This window comes from Perissodus microlepis, chromosome 11, assembly GCF_051167445.1.
Source record: "Perissodus microlepis isolate ML-2025 ecotype Zambia chromosome 11, ASM5116744v1, whole genome shotgun sequence".
Taxonomy (NCBI): Eukaryota; Metazoa; Chordata; class Actinopteri; order Cichliformes; family Cichlidae; genus Perissodus; species Perissodus microlepis.
The window spans coordinates 17,868,129-17,888,318 of record NC_140471.1 but is presented as its reverse complement, the minus strand read 5'-3'; the positions used below and the strand labels follow the sequence as shown (position 1 = coordinate 17,888,318).

General features: G+C 40.7%; 1 protein-coding gene across 1 annotated transcript; it reads right to left on the bottom strand.

The window, feature by feature from the left end:
* Positions 1–14,367: 14,367 nt before the first annotated feature.
* LOC146377509 (sialic acid-binding Ig-like lectin 14) lies at positions 14,368–18,192 on the bottom strand. The gene is made up of 9 exons (XM_084944837.1): positions 18,111–18,192; positions 17,598–17,948; positions 16,703–16,993; positions 15,737–15,985; positions 15,363–15,623; positions 15,166–15,256; positions 14,871–14,963; positions 14,667–14,736; positions 14,368–14,583 (listed from the first exon to the last, which is right to left on the bottom strand). Exons 1-9 carry the CDS (start codon positions 18,157–18,159, stop codon positions 14,548–14,550), a joined length of 1,491 nt encoding a protein of 496 aa, XP_084800963.1. The 5' UTR covers positions 18,160–18,192; the 3' UTR covers positions 14,368–14,547.
* Positions 18,193–20,190: the final 1,998 nt, after the last annotated feature.

The window sequence follows — 20,190 nt, the reverse complement described above, 5'->3', positions numbered from 1 at the left end:
CGATATACCTTGTTGCTCACTTGAACAGCCAATTCAACATAAGCAAAGCCATGAGTGACGTGAATACCCCGTTTTTCTGTCACCAGCTACACTTTTAATAATATTTTAGCCGCGAATATAGTGGCGTAATCTTCACGTCTGGTTAGGTTGTCAACATACAGCATGTTGGCAAAAGTGCTACGATGTTTTCTGCAATGTCGCTAGCTTCGCTAACAGTCAGCTGACAAAGTGCACCGAGCGCACAGCCCCAGTGTTCCAGGTTAACTGTTTTTTACGTTAACCGGTTAGATTTGTTTACATATTCCACTCTCCATGTTTCACATTTTGCAATCGCAGATTTTTATTTTTCACCTAACGGTCGTCTCTTTCTGTCAGTGTGTCATCATGCAGTTTAACAAGATTAAAGACTTCAGCAAAAAGGTCTCCATCCTGTCCAGCTCATACAAATGCATACACACATCAGTATTATCTTCAGACAACAATGAAATAATTTTAATAAAAAAATCGTCCTTGTGTCATGTCTCCGTATTTATATAAATAATGAGCCAACATTTTCCTCATGACACCATTGGTGGACCTACCCTACCCTACCTACCTACATACATCCTGCTCGCCTTTTAGCTGTTTAACAGCTGCTGCTGATTCAGGAAACATGCCCACGTTACCTGGTGATAGTTACAGTTTAAGATAAGATAAGATAAGATGACCTTTATTAGTCCCACTCGTGGGAAATTTGTTTTGTTACAGCAAAAGTGCAAAGTTATGTAGCAGAAATTAGAAAACACTGGAATGCAATAAAATAAAATAAAATACTATTTACAATAGAATAAAATAGAATAGAATAATATATACAATAGAATAAAATAGAAATACAAATGCTATATACAACTGAGTAAGAAAATACTACAGTACAACTTCGTCAGAAGAAGAATTGTACAAGAATTGCACATATAGCAGTCTTATTGCACGTGTGAGGGTTTGATCAGCTGCAAAAGTCTTTGTTGTGGAGTCTGACAGCAGTGGGGAGGAAAGACCTGCGAAATCTCTCCGTCCCACACCGTGGGTGCCGCAGTCTCCCACTGAAGGAGTTGCTCAGTTCTGTCAGAGTCTCTTGCATGGGGTGGGAGATGTTGTCCAACAGGGATGACAGCTTAGCCGCCATTCTCCTGTCACTCACCACCTCCATTGGGTCCAGAGGGCATCCTAGAACAGAGCTGGCCCTTCAGATCAGCCTGTTCAGTCTCTTCCTGTCCCCAGCAGAGATGCTGCCGCCCCAGCAGACCACACCATAGAAGATGGCTGAGGCCACCACAGAGTCATAGAAGGTCTTCAGGAGTGGGCCCTCTACTCCAAACGACCTGAGTCTCCGCAGCAGGTACAGCCTGCTCTGCCCTTTCCTGTAGAGGGCATCTGAATTATGAGTCCAGTCCAGTTTGTTGTTCAGATGAACACCAAGGTACCTGTAGCTGTCCACATCCTCAATGTCGATACCTTGGATGTTCAGTGGTTGCAGTGGAGGATGCTTGTGCCTGCGGAAGTCTATCACCAGCTCCTTGGTTTTACTGGCATTGATCTGGAGGTAGTTCAGCTGGCACCAGTCCACAAAGTCCTGAGTCAGTCCTCTGTACTCCTTGTCGTCTCCATCAGTGATGAGGCCGACTATTGCAGAGTCATCAGAGAACTTCTGCAGGAAGCACTGGGTAGAGTTGTGGGAGACGTCTGCAGTGTAGATGGTGGAGAGGAACGGAGCCAGATCCGTTCCCTGTGGGGCCCCCGTACTGCAGACGACCCTGTCCGACACACAGCCCTGAGTCCTCACATACTGTGGTCGGTCGGTGAGGTAGTCCAAAATCCAGGTAGTGAGGTGATGGTCCACTCCAGAGTTCTCCAGCTTGTCCTTCAGAACCGAGGGAAGAATGGTGTTGAAGGCACTGGAGAAATCAAAGAACATGATTCTCACAGTGCTCCCAGGAGTCTCCAGGTGAGCGAGGGAACGATGTAGGAGGTGGATGATGGCATCATCCACTCTAATGCCAGGTTGGTAGGCAAACTGAAGTGGGTCCAGTGATGAGCTCACCAGGCGCCGAAGCTGAGCCAGGACCAACCGCTCCAGGGTCTTCATCTGGTGGGATGTCAGAGCCACCGGCCTGTAGCTGTTGAGGTCCTTGGGGCGTGAAGTCTTTGGCACTGGTACAACACAGGAGGTTTTCCAGAGCTGTGGGACTCTTCCCAGCCTCAGGCTCAGGTTGAAGAGGTGCTCCATCACTCCATCACCGTGGGCAGCTGCAGCTCCATGTAACGTAATGTTGGCGCAATACTGTGCACAAGACGAAAAAATGTAGTTTGTTTCCTGGGCGCAAAGGTGCTTGAGCTTGTGTTTCCTTTTTAGTTACTGGCCGGGGACACAGAAGAAGTATGATGAAGAAAAAACTGCAGTTTGAGTGTAAATGAATCTTTAATGTTCAAAAAGAGGTTTACATTACTGCTCTGTTTAGAACACAGGAAATTGTGGATGCAGGGTGTGGATTTTGGCTCAGCTGGTGGCTGGATTGGCTGGCACAGCCGGTAGACATCACCTAATTATGCCTCTCTATTTTATGCAGTAGTATACTGGGACCACTGCGTGTTTACCTTAATTTTATTTTTAATTAATGAATTAACATAGTCTGTGAATAAGGTGACGAGATCACAAGAAACTCATGTGGTACAAAGTAGGACACATTACTAATGGCTGAAGCCACTTTGAAACATATGCTGTATCAATCACTGTAAACAACAGTATTAATAATATAAAAGAAACCCGTTTCAACAAAAGCAGGGTTGAGTATTTTACATGTGTATGAATAAACTTTGTTGCTCTCCTGAACAGGTAATTCAGCATAAGGGTAGTTGTGAGCGAGATCAATCTCCTCCATACTTAAGCTGTGTGTTCCTGTAACACTCCAGAGATCATCGTCACGATTTACCAATAAGTCCTGCATCCTGACTGTGTCCCCTTTCTGGCTTCCCCAGGACAGTTTATTGGGAATGCTGAAGCCAGTGGTTGCTGAATTACCCATGATACCAAGGAGAAAATTTGTAAATTAAAAAGAAACCCTGCATCAATCAAGTGAAGAATATTAAATTAAGTGTAATTTATATAGCGCCAAATCACAACAAAAGTCACCTCAAGATGCTTTTCTATACTTGTGGTTTCTCTTTGTTGCAATTACTAAATTATTTTTATAAACTATTATTTTTTTAGCTGTTGTTACATCTGTTATTAGTTTTTTTTATTTAAATTATCATTATTTTTATACATATACATGAATGAAATGAAATAAGTTTTCAGTGATATTTAATGATGAGTAGTTTGATTTCCACAGCAAAGGGAAAAAAATTGATTTCCACAGCAAAGGAACAAGAAGGTGAAACATCTTTAACACTACTAGTCACTCACCACTTGTTCACGTTGTACATCATCTTTGTTGATGTGTTTGATCACCACCTACAGGCCAGTCATTAGTATTTTGGTTATTACAGGCAATGGTAAGAGAGAGATATCGTTAAGATTTGTACTCACTGGTAAATCATCTGTTTTTCTTCTCCCAGCATAAACAGAACCAAAGCCTCCTTCCCCGAGCATTTCAAGCTCTTCGTATTTGGCCTCAAAGAAGGCTACACAGACAAAGAGAGAAACGTATTTTTGCATATGAACTTCGGATAATGTGGGATAAATGGAACAAATATCTTATTGTTTTCTCACGTGTAGCACAAAGTAGGAAATAGTAAAATTAGAAATGTTTCCACTACTAGAAATACTCAATTTGGTTTGTTTAGCTGAAGCAGGTAACTGGAAAGAGTGTAGAAGGAAGCTCAACGGGTCAAGTATTAGCATTTCAGAGTATTTACTTTGTTGCTGTAAGAAGTAGGGTAGGGCAGGGCAATATGGCCAAAAATATTTATCACGATATATATTTGAAAATTTGCAATAACGATATAACTGACGATATAATTGGTGCGAGACAAAATACTTTACAACTCCACAACTTTATTAGTGCAAAAAAACCCCATCAATTTATTTTCACTCAAACAAGCAGCTGTTTTTTATGTGCATTAAAGCTATATAAAAATTTAATAGTGCAAATGCAAATTCCTTTCCACCATGTGCGTATGAAAACAAAGGCACTGCGCATGTACGTTTATTCTATCGCGATATTTCATTTTCTTATCATTAACTAATATTGTATTGGTATTACTGTAAACGGAATAATATGACATGCTACTTTTGATTAGGTCTCATTTACTTTAAATCTGTTATTGTTAACAAAACATTTCTTGAACAAAAGAGAAAATTGCACATCCTCTCACAATATTTCGACTCCTCGGTACATAGCTGCATCATGGAGTTTAGCCATTTTCATACAATTGTGTCTGAGTCAGTATGTTAGGGCTTGCTGATGTTAAACAGAGCGGCGATTATATTGTATACATTGTTTAGTATTTTGTATCAGAGTGATTAAAAAGTTTCCATCAGCTACTAAAGAGCTGGAAGTTAAACCCAGCTCCACAACACTGTTGGTGTGTCCCACTGTGGAGGAGACGGAGATTACAACTAGGAAATGACTGCATACTAGCACCACTTACTGACCTAACACACCGAGTTCTGAAAATGACTGCTGTTTGCATGACGTTGCTATAATTACAATTAGTGAAAGACATCGAGACATCGAGACAAGATGGCGCGGCCACGTCTAGACGCCTTCCTGACCGCTCCGCTCCGACTATCCACTTTTCTTGTTTTTTACTTATTTTTTGCTCTGGTTTACATCCCAAAATCCTCTAGTCTTATAGTATACGACAGCGGATCACTTGTAAACATCGGTGACAAGGTTGCACATCTAATCTTGGACACTTTTAAACCCAACCCTTCCTGGCCGCCAGAGATTCTACGCGGCGCGGAGAACAACAAAGGACAGGCCGCTCATCCAAGGCGCAGAACAAAGAAGCGCCGGGGGAACCGCGCTGGCATTAGGAACAGACTGAGACAGCAGGCGCATCGCGCACCACTGCCCAGTATCCTACTGGCCAACGTACAATCCATGGAGAACAAGCTCGATGACCTAAGAGCAAGGGTCACCTTCCAACGTGACATGAGGGACTGCAACATTCTGTGCTTCACGGAGACATGGCTGACCCCCACCGTGCCGGACCGTGCCGTAACTCCGTCGGATTCATTCTTTGTGCTCCGCGCAGACAGAACGGCAGAGTCGAACAAAACCAAAGGTGGAGGAGTGTGTTTCATGGTAAACAGAAAGTGGTGTGATGCCAGGAGCATTTCTACTCTCTCCAGCGGCTGCTCGCCACATCTGGAGTTCCTGAGCATTAAGTGCCGCCCTTTCTATCTGCCCCGTGAATTCACCTCGGTCATCGCCACGGTGGTCTACATCCCACCCCAAGCGGACACAGGTATGGCTTTGTCCGAATTACATGATGTGCTGAGCTCGCTTCAAAACAAGGACCCGGGCGCAGCCCTCATTGTAGCAGGAGACTTTAATAAAGCGAACCTCAGACAAGTCATGCCAAACTTTTACCAGCATGTCTCGTGTCCAACGAGAGGGGATCGAATTTTGGATCACTGCTACACGCCATACAAGCAGGGCTACAAAGCTGTCTCACACCCAGCTTTTGGAAAGTCTGACCACAACGCCATCTTCCTCATTCCCCAGTATAAACAAAACATACGGAGGGAAGACGTAACCACGAGGGAGGTAAAACGGTGGACTGCCCAATCAGAAGCTACGCTACAGGACGCACTCAACGACGTCGACTGGGACATGTTCAGAGCATGCGCAGTCGACATCAACGAGTTTACGGAAGTAGCAGTATGCTTCGTCAATATGCTAGCGGAGGAGATTATCCCCACTGCGAGGGTCACCACATTCCCAAACCAGAAACCGTGGATGGACAGATTGATCCGCACTGCAGTAAACGCCAGGACCGCCTCCTACAACGCGGGTCTCGCCACTGGCGATATGAGCGCAAAGCGGCCTCATACGGCGTGCGGCGCGCGGTGAGAGATGCCAAACGCCGGTACCGGGAGCGTGTGGAGTCCCGCTTCCACCAGGGCGACACACGGAGTATGTGGCACGGACTACGCACCATTACGGACAACAAAGCCAGGGACACTGCGCCGATCAACGCCGACTCTGCATTCACCAACGAGCTGAATCAGTTCTACGCCCGTTTTGAGGTTAGCCAGGCGGCTAATGCTATCTACCACCTGAATACCGAGGACAGTGACGTCATCAGCGAGAGACCGGTGACCAGCATCGCGGAGCATGACGTCCGAGCGGCATTGAGGAGAGTGAACACAAGGAAAGCGGCGGGTCCAGACGGCATCACCGGCCGTCTGCTGCGCTGCTGTGCTGACCAGCTAGCTGGTGTGTTCACTTACATCTTCAACGAGTCCCTGGCGAAGTCTTTGGTCCCCACATGCTTCAAAAGAGCCACCATTATCCCTGTGCCCAAGAACAGCAAACCCTCATCCCTGAACGATTACCGGCCAGTTGCACTGACCTCGGTAGTAATGAAGGTGTTTGAGAGGCTGCTGAAGAACATCATCTCCTCCTCCATCCCAGACACCACAGATCCGCTGCAGTTCGCCTACCGATCCAACAGATCCACAGAGGATGCCATCGCCCACGTCCTGCACACCACCCTCAGCCACGTGGACAAGAAACAGGGTAACTATGTGCGAATGCTGTTTGTTGATTACAGTTCAGCGTTTAACACAATAGTGCCCTGCAGACTGTTCACAAAGCTCAGGGATCTGGGACTTAACAGCCGTCTATGTGCATGGGTGTTGGACTTCCTCACTGGCAGAACTCAGGTGGTGAGGGTGGGTAGATGCGTCTCTAACAGCATCACCATCAACACAGGAGCACCTCAGGGATGTGTCCTCTCGCCACTGCTCTACTCCCTCCACACTTCAGACTGTGTGGCCACCCATGGCTCCAACACCATTGTGAAGTTTGCTGACGACACAGTGGTGTTGGGTGCCATCTCCAACAACGATGAGGCGGCCTACATGGATGAAGTGAAGAATCTGGCATCATGGTGCCAGGACAACCACCTCCAGCTGAACGTCGGCAAGACCAAGGAGCTGGTGGTGGACTTCAGAAGGGGTCAGCACAGAGACTACAAGCCCATTATCATCAATGGAGCTCCAGTGGAGAGGGTGCAGTCCTTCAAATATCTTGGTGTCCACATCTCCTCAGACCTGACATGGGCTGCCCACATTCAGGTCCAGACCAAAAAGGCTAGGCAGCGCCTGTATCACCTACGACAACTGAGGAAGTTCAGGGTCTCTCCAAAGATCCTCAGGATTTTCTATACAGGCGCTGTGGAGAGCATCCTCACACAGAACATGACATCGTGGTTTGGGAACAGCTGTGTGAAGGACCAAAAAGCTCTCCAGAGAGTGATCCGTACAGCAGAACGCTGCTGCAGGATTGCTCTCCCCCCGCTTCAGGACACCTACACCAGGAGATGCCAGACTAGAGCAGCGCAGATACTGAAGGACCCGTCCCATCCTGGCAACAAACTGTTCCAACTTCTGCAATCTGGTAGAAGGTTCCGCATCATCCGGGCAAGGACAGAGAGACTCAAGAGGAGCTTCTATCCCCAAGCCATCCGGGCCCTAAACACACACACACCCGCCCTCTCACATCATCTATAATTGACTGAGACAGGACTCTCTTCCAGACACTCTAAACCAAGGCACAATGTACATTCCAAATTCCTTTAATTTTAAATATGTTTATATTGTCTATTCTGTAAAATAGTCAGATGTCTATTCATATTAATGTACAGAATTCACCTGCTTGCTGCTACTACTGCACATTCACCCAATGTATATACTATTTATATATATATATATATAAAATGTTCTTCCTCTACCCCCCCCCATTTTTGCACATGTCGAGGAGCGTGTCAGGCTACATTTCACTGTGTGTTATACTTGTATAACTATGCATGTGACAAATAAAGAACCTTGAACCTTGAACCATTGGAAAAAGGCTTAAAACTCAATGAAGAATTTGCAAACCTAAAAGCAACAAAACAAACTTAAGATACCTTTAATCCTAAATCCACAGCCTAACCATACAGTTCGGTCCTGTATAGTCATCTACCACTGATCTTACTTAGTTTACCTCTGTTTCTGTTGAATGGGAGGGACATGTTCCCACTGTTGTAAATGGGAGCTGATTGACTGCTGCATCCTGGCGAGGGCTCACAGTCATCTTCCCTGGTTGTCTGTCTAGATGTTTCTGTTCCTGGCAGCTGCTTAGTTCTGTGATCCTCATGTGATTCTCTGATACTGGTGCCTCTCTCCTGTTTTTTAGCTGGTGTCTCTCTCGAGGTGCTGGCCTTTCTTTTCACACCCTTTATTGGCACAGTGTCTACTGCCGACTGAGCAGGTCCACAGCCACTCCTCAGCCTTTTTCTAGGTGACTCTGATGCAGTGCTGGCTTTCCTCTTTTTTTCCAAGCTACATTTGGCTTTAGTGGTGTTGCCACAGCTCTCTATAAATCAGATAATCCCAGTTATTATCAAGCTGATGACAGCATGCAGTTTGATTTCAATTGAACCAAGAAGTCTGTGTGATGTTCAGTGCCACTGAGTTTTAATGTTCACCATTTTACAAATTTGAAAATACTTAACTAATTAATGCAGCTAAAGTTTAGAGAAGATTTGGGGGTTTAGTTTAAGGTCTGTGTCAGACTTTCTACAATATATCCAGCTGGTTGAAAGTAACTATGTACATTTACTCTAAGACTGCACTGAAGTCCAGTTACTTTATGTCTTTACTCAGGTATTTCTATTTTGTCCACATTTTGCTTCATAACTATATGACGAAGATATAACATTATATTTGTAATATAACAACACTCAAAAGTGGTGTTTTTGTCCTTTAACTTAGTCTACACAACCAGGCTTTAAAGTCACAATAACATCATACTGCAAATAGTAAAAATGTAAAGACTCCAGCAGAAAATTAAGAATACAGTTGATCCGTTTCCAATAACAACCAGTTGTATTTTCATGTATTTTCTGCACAAAAACCAAGAAAAATGATGCTAACTGTAACTAAATAAAAAAATACTTAAAATAAAATAATTTGCATTTGAAAAACTTTAGTGTACAAATACACTAAATTACAGATATAAAACTCAGTTTGAAGCTGTCTGCAGTGGATGAAAATCAGAGGGTGACTTACCTGAGCTTCTATCAGAGGGCACAAGATTTACACTGTTTATTGTCTCAGAGACCATCTTCTTGGTAAATTTGCGCAGTCACACTTTGAGAAAATGCTTGACTTCGAATATACCAATGCTAAGTTGAGCTTTTCTGACGTTACTGTGCTGAAGTGAGTGAACTGTGTGTTCTGAGTTGCTATGTTTTAAAGGTGATGACTCAGGTTCCATTCAGTGAGTTCACAAATACACAAGATTAAACAATACAAAGGAAGAAAACAAACACTTATTTAAAAGGTCTTAAGGAGTCAAAAGATGAATGATAAACATACTGGGTTGGGTTCTTTTGGTAAATGGCCTGTATTTGTATAGCGCTTTTACTAGTCCCCCCTAGGGACTCCAAAGCGCTTTACACAACCAGTCATCCACCCATTCACACACTGGTGGACGCATTCACACACAGTTGTAGCCGCAGCTGCCCTGGGGCAGACTGACAGAAGCGAGGCTGCCATATCGCGCCATCGGCCCTTCTGGCCAACACCAGTAGGCGAAGTGTCTTGTCCAAGGACACAACGACCGAGATGGGGCTCGAACCGGCAACTTTCCGATTACAAGGCGAACTCCCAATTCTTGAGCCACGATCGCCCTTTTCCACATTTAACACTGTAAATCCCTCAGTACACAGGAAAAGGCTGTTGGCATCTGTTTAAATCATGAATTATTGCAATTAACTACATTTTTTTTGTGACGTTGACTTAATTTCATAAGCCATACCCAGTCCTAAATACTGCCAGATCTGTTAAATCATGAAATCTCATAAAAAATGACTAAATAAAATAAAAAAAGCCTTTGTCTTCACAGTGGCTTCTACCTGCTCGGAGCTCTCCTCTCTCTATGGCTCACACTTCCTGATGTTTGCAAAAAGATTTTTCTTTTAGACCAGTTGTGCTTCAGATGTCAGTTTGTGCATTTATGTGTTAATGATTTTGTTTACTGTTTTATTCAAAAAAGAAATCCAGAAAATGCTTTGTGATTGTTTTCTTGCCACTGCCTTTTTTGCTTAAGTTTTAATGTTGACATACATTGTCAACCTGAACATCCTGAACAACACGAAATGAGAGAAAACAAAATGAAGTGTATTTGCAGAATTTCTTTTTCTTCTTAGAAGGAATCTGTAACGCTAAGTCTTTAAGTATATACCTTAAATATAACCACTGATCACCACTGATCACGAGTTAATCACTGACTTGTTCCAAGTATGACGTAATCCCTTGTAGTTGGGAGGCTTTTCTTTCATTATAGTCTTTCAGCACCATCTTCTGGTGATTTTTTTCAAATATTCCTGGCTGTAGTCGCCAGTAAGTCGTGTTCAAAGTAATACTTCTTTGGTGCAGTGGTGCTATTTTTTCCCACTTTGAAGTGACTGGGAATGATTTTTTTCATATTTACGACACAGAAAAATTTTGATAAGCAATGAAGCAGCAGCTGAAGCCTGTGTGCAAATAAATGTTTAATGCTCAAAAATAGGCACTAAAAACAGGAAGTTATGAATCTGGTCTATAAAGATATCTGGCATAAATTACACTTTGACACAAGACTGCACATCCATTCAAGTATAAAAACACAAAGTATGAATAAAATCAAAGAATGCAGGTTTAGTGCAAATGATGTAAAAACAGTCACACAGACAACAGACAATATGGACTGGAATACACATACACACAGAACTACTGTGAAAAAAGATCAAAATGAGCCCCAGAAAGACAACAAAAACAGCTGGGAAACATGCAAACAACATCAAAACATAAAGTACACAAAGACTCCAGAGATGGAGGGAAGCATGAAAAACTAAGATAGAAAAAAAAAAAACTAAAAAATTAACAGATAGAAGAATTCACTGCACGGACAAAAGTAGATACTGGACACTGACACTGAATTATGAATAACTCAAAGTGTTCCATGGTACAGTGGCTAGCATTGTTGCCTCACTGCAAGAAGGTTGTGGGTTTGAATCCAGTCTGGCCTTTTCTTGTATGTTCTCCCTGTGTTTTCATGAGTTATGTCAGGGTACTTCCTCCCACAGTTCAAATCCAAGTATCATGTTAGATTAACTGATGGTTCTAAACTTGACCGTAGGCGTGAATGTGAGTATTAATGGTTTGCTGTCAATCTGTCCCTTTGACCGACTGAGCTACTGTTCGGAGTGTACCCTGCCTATTGCTCCATACCAGACCTATTTACATTTAAGTTTATTATTAAAAGATAATCAAAGACAAAATATCTTATAAAAGTATATTTTGTCAATACTAGTTTTGGTGATGGATTCTTGGATGCATAACAAATATTCATTTGTTTTATCAGCTGAGCAGAGAAATCCCAAAATAGACTCACCATTAGACCATAAACCAAGAGGCCAAACCAGAAGTACATGGAAGTCAGAATGTATGTCCTTTCACTTCTGCAAGGAGGCTTACATTTTAGTTACAAACTGTTAATATAATACTTCTGTTACATAATACCTCCAGTACCATGTGTTTAACTGTCACACAAGGATGGAACTGTAAGCAACAACAAAGTGCAAAGTTGTTTATATGCACGGTTTTCACAAAAGAAGACATGAATTACATTTGTTTAAAAAGGAAAACACATTTTAAATACAGTTTTTAATCTGTAAAGAGAATGGCTGAAACTTATTGTTTCTACAGAGCAAAGGACTTCCTTTACATAGTCAATGCCTGTATGTCATCATATGCAGGCATCTTGTTGTTACTTCCTCTCACAAGTTGAGAGAGAAAGCCACTCTTTAGTAGAGATGCTACCAAGAAGCATATTTGCACTCGCACTTCAGGGGCTGTTTGTTACCACCTTATTAATCAGAACTGAGTATCTTCTTGTTGTTCTGTTGTGTTGCTTGAATTGTTCGCTGTAAAACCACATATTTCTGGATCCTCCGTTCCAACAAAAGCAGGGTTGAGTATTTCACATGTGTATGAATACACTTTGTTGCTCTCCTGAACAGGTAATTCAGCATAAGGGTAGTTGTGAGCGAGATCAATCTCCTCCATACTTAAGCTGTGTGTTCCTGTAACACTCCAGAGATCATCGTCACGATTTACCAATAAGTCCTGCATCCTGACTGTGTCCTCTTTCTGGCTTCCCCAGGACAGTTTCTTGGGAATGCTGAAGCCAGTGGTTGCTGAATTACCCATGATACCAAGGAGAAAATCTGTAAATTAAAAAGAAAAAAACAACAACAAGCCTACCAGTAAATAAATACATGTATGAATGTATGAGTGAAGAATTTGCAGAACAGAGTTTTGTTTCTGTTTTACCTGGTCACTAAAGCAGCTGCTGGATCTTTCTACTGAAGCAACGAATGCTGAATGATGGCTGATCTGGTCTATTTTAAAAGCCTGACCGTGTCTGTTATTGATGGAACATTTAAGAGTCATCAGACAGTAACAATTGAAGTTTATCTCATAGTAATTAACATAAACCAATCAATCAATCAATTACTGGAAAATGCAATCACCATTTTAAAGGTTTTTGAAATGTTGATGAAAATAACCAAAACAAACAGTTTTTAGTTGTGAGGTTTAAGTTTATGTATTCTCCAGAAAGTTTATTTCATTTTGATGTTGTCATATGTCATAAAGTTTAATAAAATAGGCACATTTATCACCTGACATTGAACTCTGCAAAAAAGAAAACATTTATTACACTATGGGCCAATATGGACTTCATTTTAAGTGACATATGAATGAATCACTGCATTGACCCTTTTCCTTTGATTAATTTTTTTTAAACACCACTTGTTCTTGATTAAATCAAATTAAAATTAGATTAATTTGTAATGAGTTGTATTATAAAAAATGACAAAGTAAGAATAGAAGTTAACATGTTTTAGTCCAATACCTGTCTGAAGATATAATTTTCACCTAGCAACTGAACCGTGGTGGACTTAACTGTGGGATCCTTCCACAAGTTTCTTTTATGATTTTTTATGGGCAAACACAGGAGGATGGGAGGGGCGACAAGGACTAGTTTTAAGTTTGAGTAGGGTCACTGAGCATGAGGTGATAACCTGGACCCACCCTACAGAGGTTGCATAGTTCAACTTCTCCAGGATGACACACACACACACACAGACACACACACAGTTGATGATCATTTTGTATTGCACTGTCATTTTCTGCCCCGTACTAATATTTCAGTGAGTACTGAAGGAGGCCAGTTTATTTAAGGATCTTCGTTCTTACTGTCTGTGGTAACTTATGTTTAAAATAAGCTTTCTTTGTCACAACCAATTGGTTCCAATCAACTGTGATAAATAAAAATATCGTCTGTACATATACAGACCCTCGAATTGAACATCCTGAGCAGGTGGTTAGGATTGTGGAAGAAAAAATAAGTTAGTCTGATTTATATGCCTTATAATTAAAATGAAGATTTTTAATTTAACATCTACTTTAAATACATATCTTGAAAGGAGTGACACAGACTTTTAAAACAATTGGCTTCTGGCTAAACCTCAACAAACATGTTTGTATTGAGGGTAATGTAAAAAGTGGAGTCATTTCAACCATGCCAACAATCAGCGTACTCTTTCTTATTATTGATTTTTTTTTCTTCTTGATTTTTTTTTAGCTCCTTAGACCTGAGGACAGCACACATTTCTTGGTTTTTATCTCGATGGTTGTTGCTGATTAATGAATAAACAGACCAGGGTGACCAGATCACAACGCACTGCCATGAGAAGTGGGATAATGAGATGAGAGATAAACATCCAGTCTAGTCCCACATAAAGTGGGAGATGTGGTCACCCATATCTGTTAGGCTGTTTGTAAGCATTGATACTATTTATTTGTAATGCATATTTAATTAACTCACAATGTAGCTAATATAAGATTTTAAATTGACACGCTTTCCTGAGTATTTTCTCCAGTTAAAACATTCCCAGCTACTATGTGTTAAATGTCATTTTTTATGAAGAGGATTAGCACACCTTGTGCTGTTGTTCAATAACTAATCACAAAAACAATAGCGATAAAACAGCTAATAAACATATTTAGTAACTTGACAACTTTGTAATTACTGCAAAACTTTAATAGTAATTTTTCAAAGCACATTATTTGATCAGACAAACAAAAGTACAAAACAGAACTTCTCTTACAATATTTTACAAGGAAATGTGAATGACAGATGACAGGCAAACTGATATAATATGTATGTGGTATAAGATGAATATAGCACTAGGATTTTATTTCCCCTTGAGTCCGACCTGACCGCCGCTGGTCTTCCACATATATTACATGTTGGCGTATACTGATTCATCCCAGTCAGTCTGCACAGAAAAGACTGCTTAATTCACTCCAGTCTTTGACGCATGATTAGATTAAATTTTAAAAAATACAAAACTTTACCTACCTCTATGTTCCCATACACACTGTCATTGGCGTAAATGTCATTGCAATGGACATCCTCATAGTTCTCCTTCCTGTACAAAGAATGCAAAAAGGAAACAAGTTTGGGTTTTTCCTCTACACACAAATTATATCAAATATTCATCATTCATGTTTAATAAAGAATAATGTTTTTTTTTTTTTTTTTTACTGATTTGAAGAATTAAACCTTTTTGTTTGGGCGTAACGAGGGGGCTCCACAGGTCTGTCTGACCTCATGGTGCTTAAGTCAGATTTTGGCGTGCCGTCTGATTGCCCCCTGCTGAAATTTAAAACATCAGGAGAAAAACTAAGACTTTTCAAAACCTCTAAAATACAACATTAGCATAACATCGCAACAATTAGAAGCAGATAAATATTGTTTTATTTTATGATCATATTTAAAACAGGTATTGACATTTTACATGACTTGAACTTATACCTGTTAATGTTTTAGAGTGTGTAACTTGTCCTTAACAACTTACCATTTTTTAACAACTCCCACTCCAATGGCTATCAGAATTATCAGAAAAATCACACCTGCTCCAGAGGCTATGAAAATATTCTGCATGTTGTCTGTTCAAAAAGAAAACACATTGAATATTTTTTGTTTTGCCATGTAAATATAGAGTGATAATAATCTACGCTGTTTTCTTGAGATTCAAAGTTTTTTTTTTCTTACCATTAACAGGTAAAAAGAGTGTGAGATTAGCATTTCCCAACGTGTTGTTTGCCAGGCAGTGCACAAACTTGAAGGACCCAAAGTCTGTCTGCAGAGTCCCAGTAGTAACAGAGCCATTTTTCTCTACTTTGCTGCTTGGCAGGACTCTGTCACCAAGAACAAAATGGACCGTGCTGGGAGGCCTGGATTGTACGATGCAATCACACTTTACTATGCTGTTATATGAGGAACACTTAGAATAAGTCTCAATGTCAGGGGCATCTGTTAAGACAGCAGATATAATTAGGATCTAGCAGATAACCATACATTTATTATATGTTTGAATGAAAAGAAAAATCTCTTCTGTTGTTATATTTCTTGTATTGTTTACTTACATAACACATTGAGCTGCACGGTGCTTGATTTGACTCGTCCTTCTTCATTGACAGCAGTGCAGTACACGGCCTCTGAGTGTCTGGAGACATTTGACATTGTGTAGGTTTGCCCCTTATTCAGCAGAGCACCAGATTCATTGTGCCACTCATAGCTGCTGACAGGGTTAGCATCACTGGAGCACTTCAGGTGTGCAGTTTGTCCCTCATTAACATCTGGCTGGTACTCGACCTTCACATTCACTGGAGCATCTGCACAGAAACATTTAACCCTTAATGTTACTGTGCAGCATTTTAGTTTATTTTTCATACAATCAGGTCAAAGTTGAGCTTGTTTCAATATTTTGACGTGGTGTAGCAATAAAAGAAAACTTCAGAAACCAAAGAGATAAACATAAATGTTATGACAAAATATCAAAGCCAATGTTACATATCAACCAGAAACATTTTATGATTTTTTTCTGTTCAGATTTTTTGAAAAACATTTAATTTTCAGTCTCTTTGGTTTCATTATTACATTTTTTTGCCCCGATAAAAAAACAACAACTAAAACTTTATATAAAACTGTGTCCCATCTTTTAAAAAGTTCTTACTAAATTACAGCATTTACAATATTTAAGGGATTCTTTTTTAATAATGGATTGGATTTATATAGCGCTTTTCAAGGCACCCAAAGCGCTTTACAATGCCACTATTCATTCACTCTCACATTCACGGAGGCAAGCTACAGTTGTAGCCACAGCTGCCCTGGGGCAGACTGACAGAAGCGAGGCTGCCATATCGCGCCATCGGCCCCTCTGGCCAACACCAGTAGGCGGTAGGGTAAAGTGTCTTGCCCAAGGACACAAAGATCAGGACAGAGAGCCCAGGGATTGAACCGGTGACCTTCCGGTTACAGATGCGCTTCCCAACCCCCTGAGCGCTCGCCCCGTTTTTAACATCAACATGTTGTTAAAGTTGCACACTTACATTTTACTTTAATTGTCTTGGATGATTCCCGCTGCTTTGCTCCGTGATATGTAACTCTGCATTGTAAAGGTTTGTTGTGATCAGTGCGGTCTGAGCGAAAGGTCAGAGTAGATGTTGCTTTCCACTGGCCATTTTGAAGATTCTGTGTCTGAAAATGTTGCTCTCCAGAGTGACTCCAGTGGAAATCAGGTGGATATGTGGGGCAGGAGTGAGACACAGAGCAGAATGCAGATACAGTTTGACCCTCCTTTACCTCTTCTTGCACAAAGAAATCAGTGGGATTTGGTTCACCTGTTTTAACGAAAACACATGAACATCATATGACTGCTGTAATGCAACACATGGCACTTGACGCATGTGGAAGTTGATGTCATGTTTTAAAATGACTGGGCTTGTCTTTATTGATAAAACATGAATAAGAGTCCATTGAGGTGACCAACACAAAAAACATTAGCTTTTTCACAAAATCTAAGAAGGAAAAATGTGGGGAAAAAAACATAAAAAATATATTTCCTGCCTCATTTAGGTTGTTGTCCACAGGAAAAAATAAATAAATAATTTATTTTGCTTAAAAATATAAGATTTAAAAAAAGTAGGGGCTTCATTTGGCATGATTTTCTTACTGTGTCTGCACTTTTCCCAACCAAATTATAATTTTTGTAAAAAAACAACAACAACAACTTGTTAACTGTGTGGTAACATCACACATCTGCTTAAAGAAATTTGATTAAGCCTATTTTAATACCAAAAATGAAGAACCTGAAAACATTTAAAATTAATTTATATTAATTGAGCACATATCTTTCTGAAAATAAAAAAAAGCCTAGAAATAAAGAAAGGCTTATGAGACCTACAAAATGTAATTTTTTACAGTATTAACTAAAATTTTACTTACCGATCATTGAAATAGAGACTTTGTTATTAGAGTAGGAAAACATGTTTGGACCTTCTAGTTCAATCCTGAAAAAGAAAGGTCCTCCATCACTTTGCTGAAGATTTTCAATCATCAGAGAACAGTTTTTCTTGCTGAGGTCTCCCAGAAGTTTTGTTCGTCCCCTATACTTCTCCATAGTGTTAGACTCAGTTGGATGATAGATGACTTGGTCATCAATCTTCCAAATCCCTGTGAATGTATGGGCCGTTATATCTGGGTAGTTATAAGAGCAGGGGATCACCACACACGAGCCAAGGAGACCTTCCACTGAGGATGGCACATCAACTGTCCAGGATGATTCCGTTTGAGTGGCTGCAATAAATTGCATAATAAAATGGAGTGAAGTGAGGCGCAGAAACAGGACAATCGATAAGAGAAAGAATGCTTAAATGCATGAAACAAAATGCACATTCCCCTGAATTAGTTCTAGAATTTCTGAAAATAAATTCATACAAAACGCAGAACATATCATACCTTTGAAGCAAATGCATATGAAAAACACAAGCCACTGTAAAGCATCCATCTCGTCTTCTAAAAAATAAAGACTGTGTGGGTGCTTTCATTTCCTCCAGGGGAGAAGTGAAAGGTTTGGTTTCCTTCCTGCTTGTATTAGCCATTGCGTTCACTTTACCACAAAGTCTCATGCATGTATTATGGGGAAAGCTTGTTTTATTAATTTATCAATGGACTCTTCACTGCATTGATTATAAGTAGTTTTAACACATCTACAGAGCTATTTGTTAGTATAAGCTCAGTTTTCCCTTTGAGCGAACTTTGAGCGAACCCCCCCCTCCCCCACCCCACCCCCCACACACACACACACACCCAAAAAACACTCACCAGTTGACCTAAAAAACAATAGACCACAAACTATGAGACCAAAAAAGCAGCAAATGAGAGGCTTTACATAGCTGTTTAGTAGGCATGCTTACATTTTACAGACCATGTATGATATATGCAGTACAATGTATAGAAGCACCAGTAAAGCAATGTGTGTCAAATACTAACAGCAAATTACCAAAGCATCAAATTAAAACAGTACACTGTGTCGTGTGTTTAACTGGTTCTTACACAATCCCAGAAAGAAATAAAATTGTTTTGCTTTCATTTCACAAAAAAGGGTTAGTTTTAAATCGGCATGTTAGTCTCATTTCCTCTTCACACTTTGAGAGAAGAGACAACTCATATACTTGTACCAGCAGCACCAAGGCTCCTTTTGTTTACTCATCACAACTAGGTTTCTTCTTGTGGAGCTGTTAACGTTAAATGAATTGGCCGCATAATCATTTATGGATCCTGCTTTAGAAAAAAGTATTTCACAAATGTATGGATACACCTTGTTGCCACAAGAAGAGAAGGAAAGCTAAGAGTGTGGAATGTGTAATATGTATAATGTTATGTGCAATGTGTTATGATTGGCACATGATGGACAGAAGGAGGTTAAATATACAGGGAGTGCAGAATTATTAGGCAAGTTGTATTTTTGAGGAATAATTTTATTATTGAACAACAACCATGTTCTCAATGAACCCAAAAAACTCATTAATATCAAAGCTGAATGTTTTTGGAAGTAGTTTTTAGTTTGTTTTTAGTTTTAGCTATTTTAGGGGGATATCTGTGTGTGCAGGTGACTATTACTGTGCATAATTATTAGGCAACTTAACAAAAAACAAATATATACCCATGTCAATTATTTATTTTTACCAGTGAAACCAATATAACATCTCCACATTCACAAATATACATTTCTGACATTCAAAAACAAAACAAAAACAAATCAGCGACCAATATAGCCACCTTTCTTTGCAAGGACACTCAAAAGCCTGCCATCCATGGATTCTGTCAGTGTTTTGATCTGTTCACCATCAACATTGCGTGCAGCAGCAACCACAGCCTCCCAGACACTGTTCAGAGAGGTGTACTGTTTTCCCTCCTTGTAAATCTCACATTTGATGATGGACCACAGGTTCTCAATGGGGTTCAGATCAGGTGAACAAGGTGGCCATGTCATTAGTTTGTCTTCTTTTATACCCTTTCTTGCCAGCCACGCTGTGGAGTACTTGGACGCGTGTCATGGAGCATTGTCCTGCATGAAAATCATGTTTTTCTTGAAGGATGCAGACTTCTTCCTGTACCACTGCTTGAAGAAGGTGTCTTCCAGAAACTGGCAGTAGGACTGGGAGTTGAGCTTGACTCCATCCTCAACCAGAAAAGGCCCCACAAGCTCATCTTTGATGATACCAGCCCAAACCAGTACTCCACCTCCACCTTGCTGGCGTCTGAGTCGGACTGGAGCTTTCTGCCCTTTACCAATCCAGCCATGGGCCCATCCATCTGGCCCATCAAGACTCACTCTCATTTCATCAGTCCATAAAACCTTAGAAAAATCAGTCTTGAGATATTTCTTGGCCCAGTTTTGACCTTTCAGCTTGTGTGTCTTGTTCAGTGGTGGTCGTCTTTCAGCCTTTCTTACCTTGGCCATGTCTCTGAGTATTGCACACCTTGTGCTTTTGGGCACTCCAGTGATGTTGCAGCTCTGAAATATGGCCAAACT

What these genes read in the sequence shown, in the direction of transcription:
- LOC146377509 (XM_084944837.1), bottom strand. Translation starts at nt 18,159, where the DNA reads ATGGATGCTTTACAGTGGCTTGTGTTTTTCATATGCATTTGCTTCAAA. An exon ending in CGTGCAGCTCAATGTGTTAT is followed by an intron (nt 15,624 to 15,736) that starts GTAAGTAAACAA and finishes CTGTCTTAACAG; the next exon opens with ATGCCCCTGACATTGAGACT. An exon ending in CGTTACGCCCAAACAAAAAG is followed by an intron (nt 14,737 to 14,870) that starts GTTTAATTCTTC and finishes TTCTTTGTACAG; the next exon opens with GAAGGAGAACTATGAGGATG.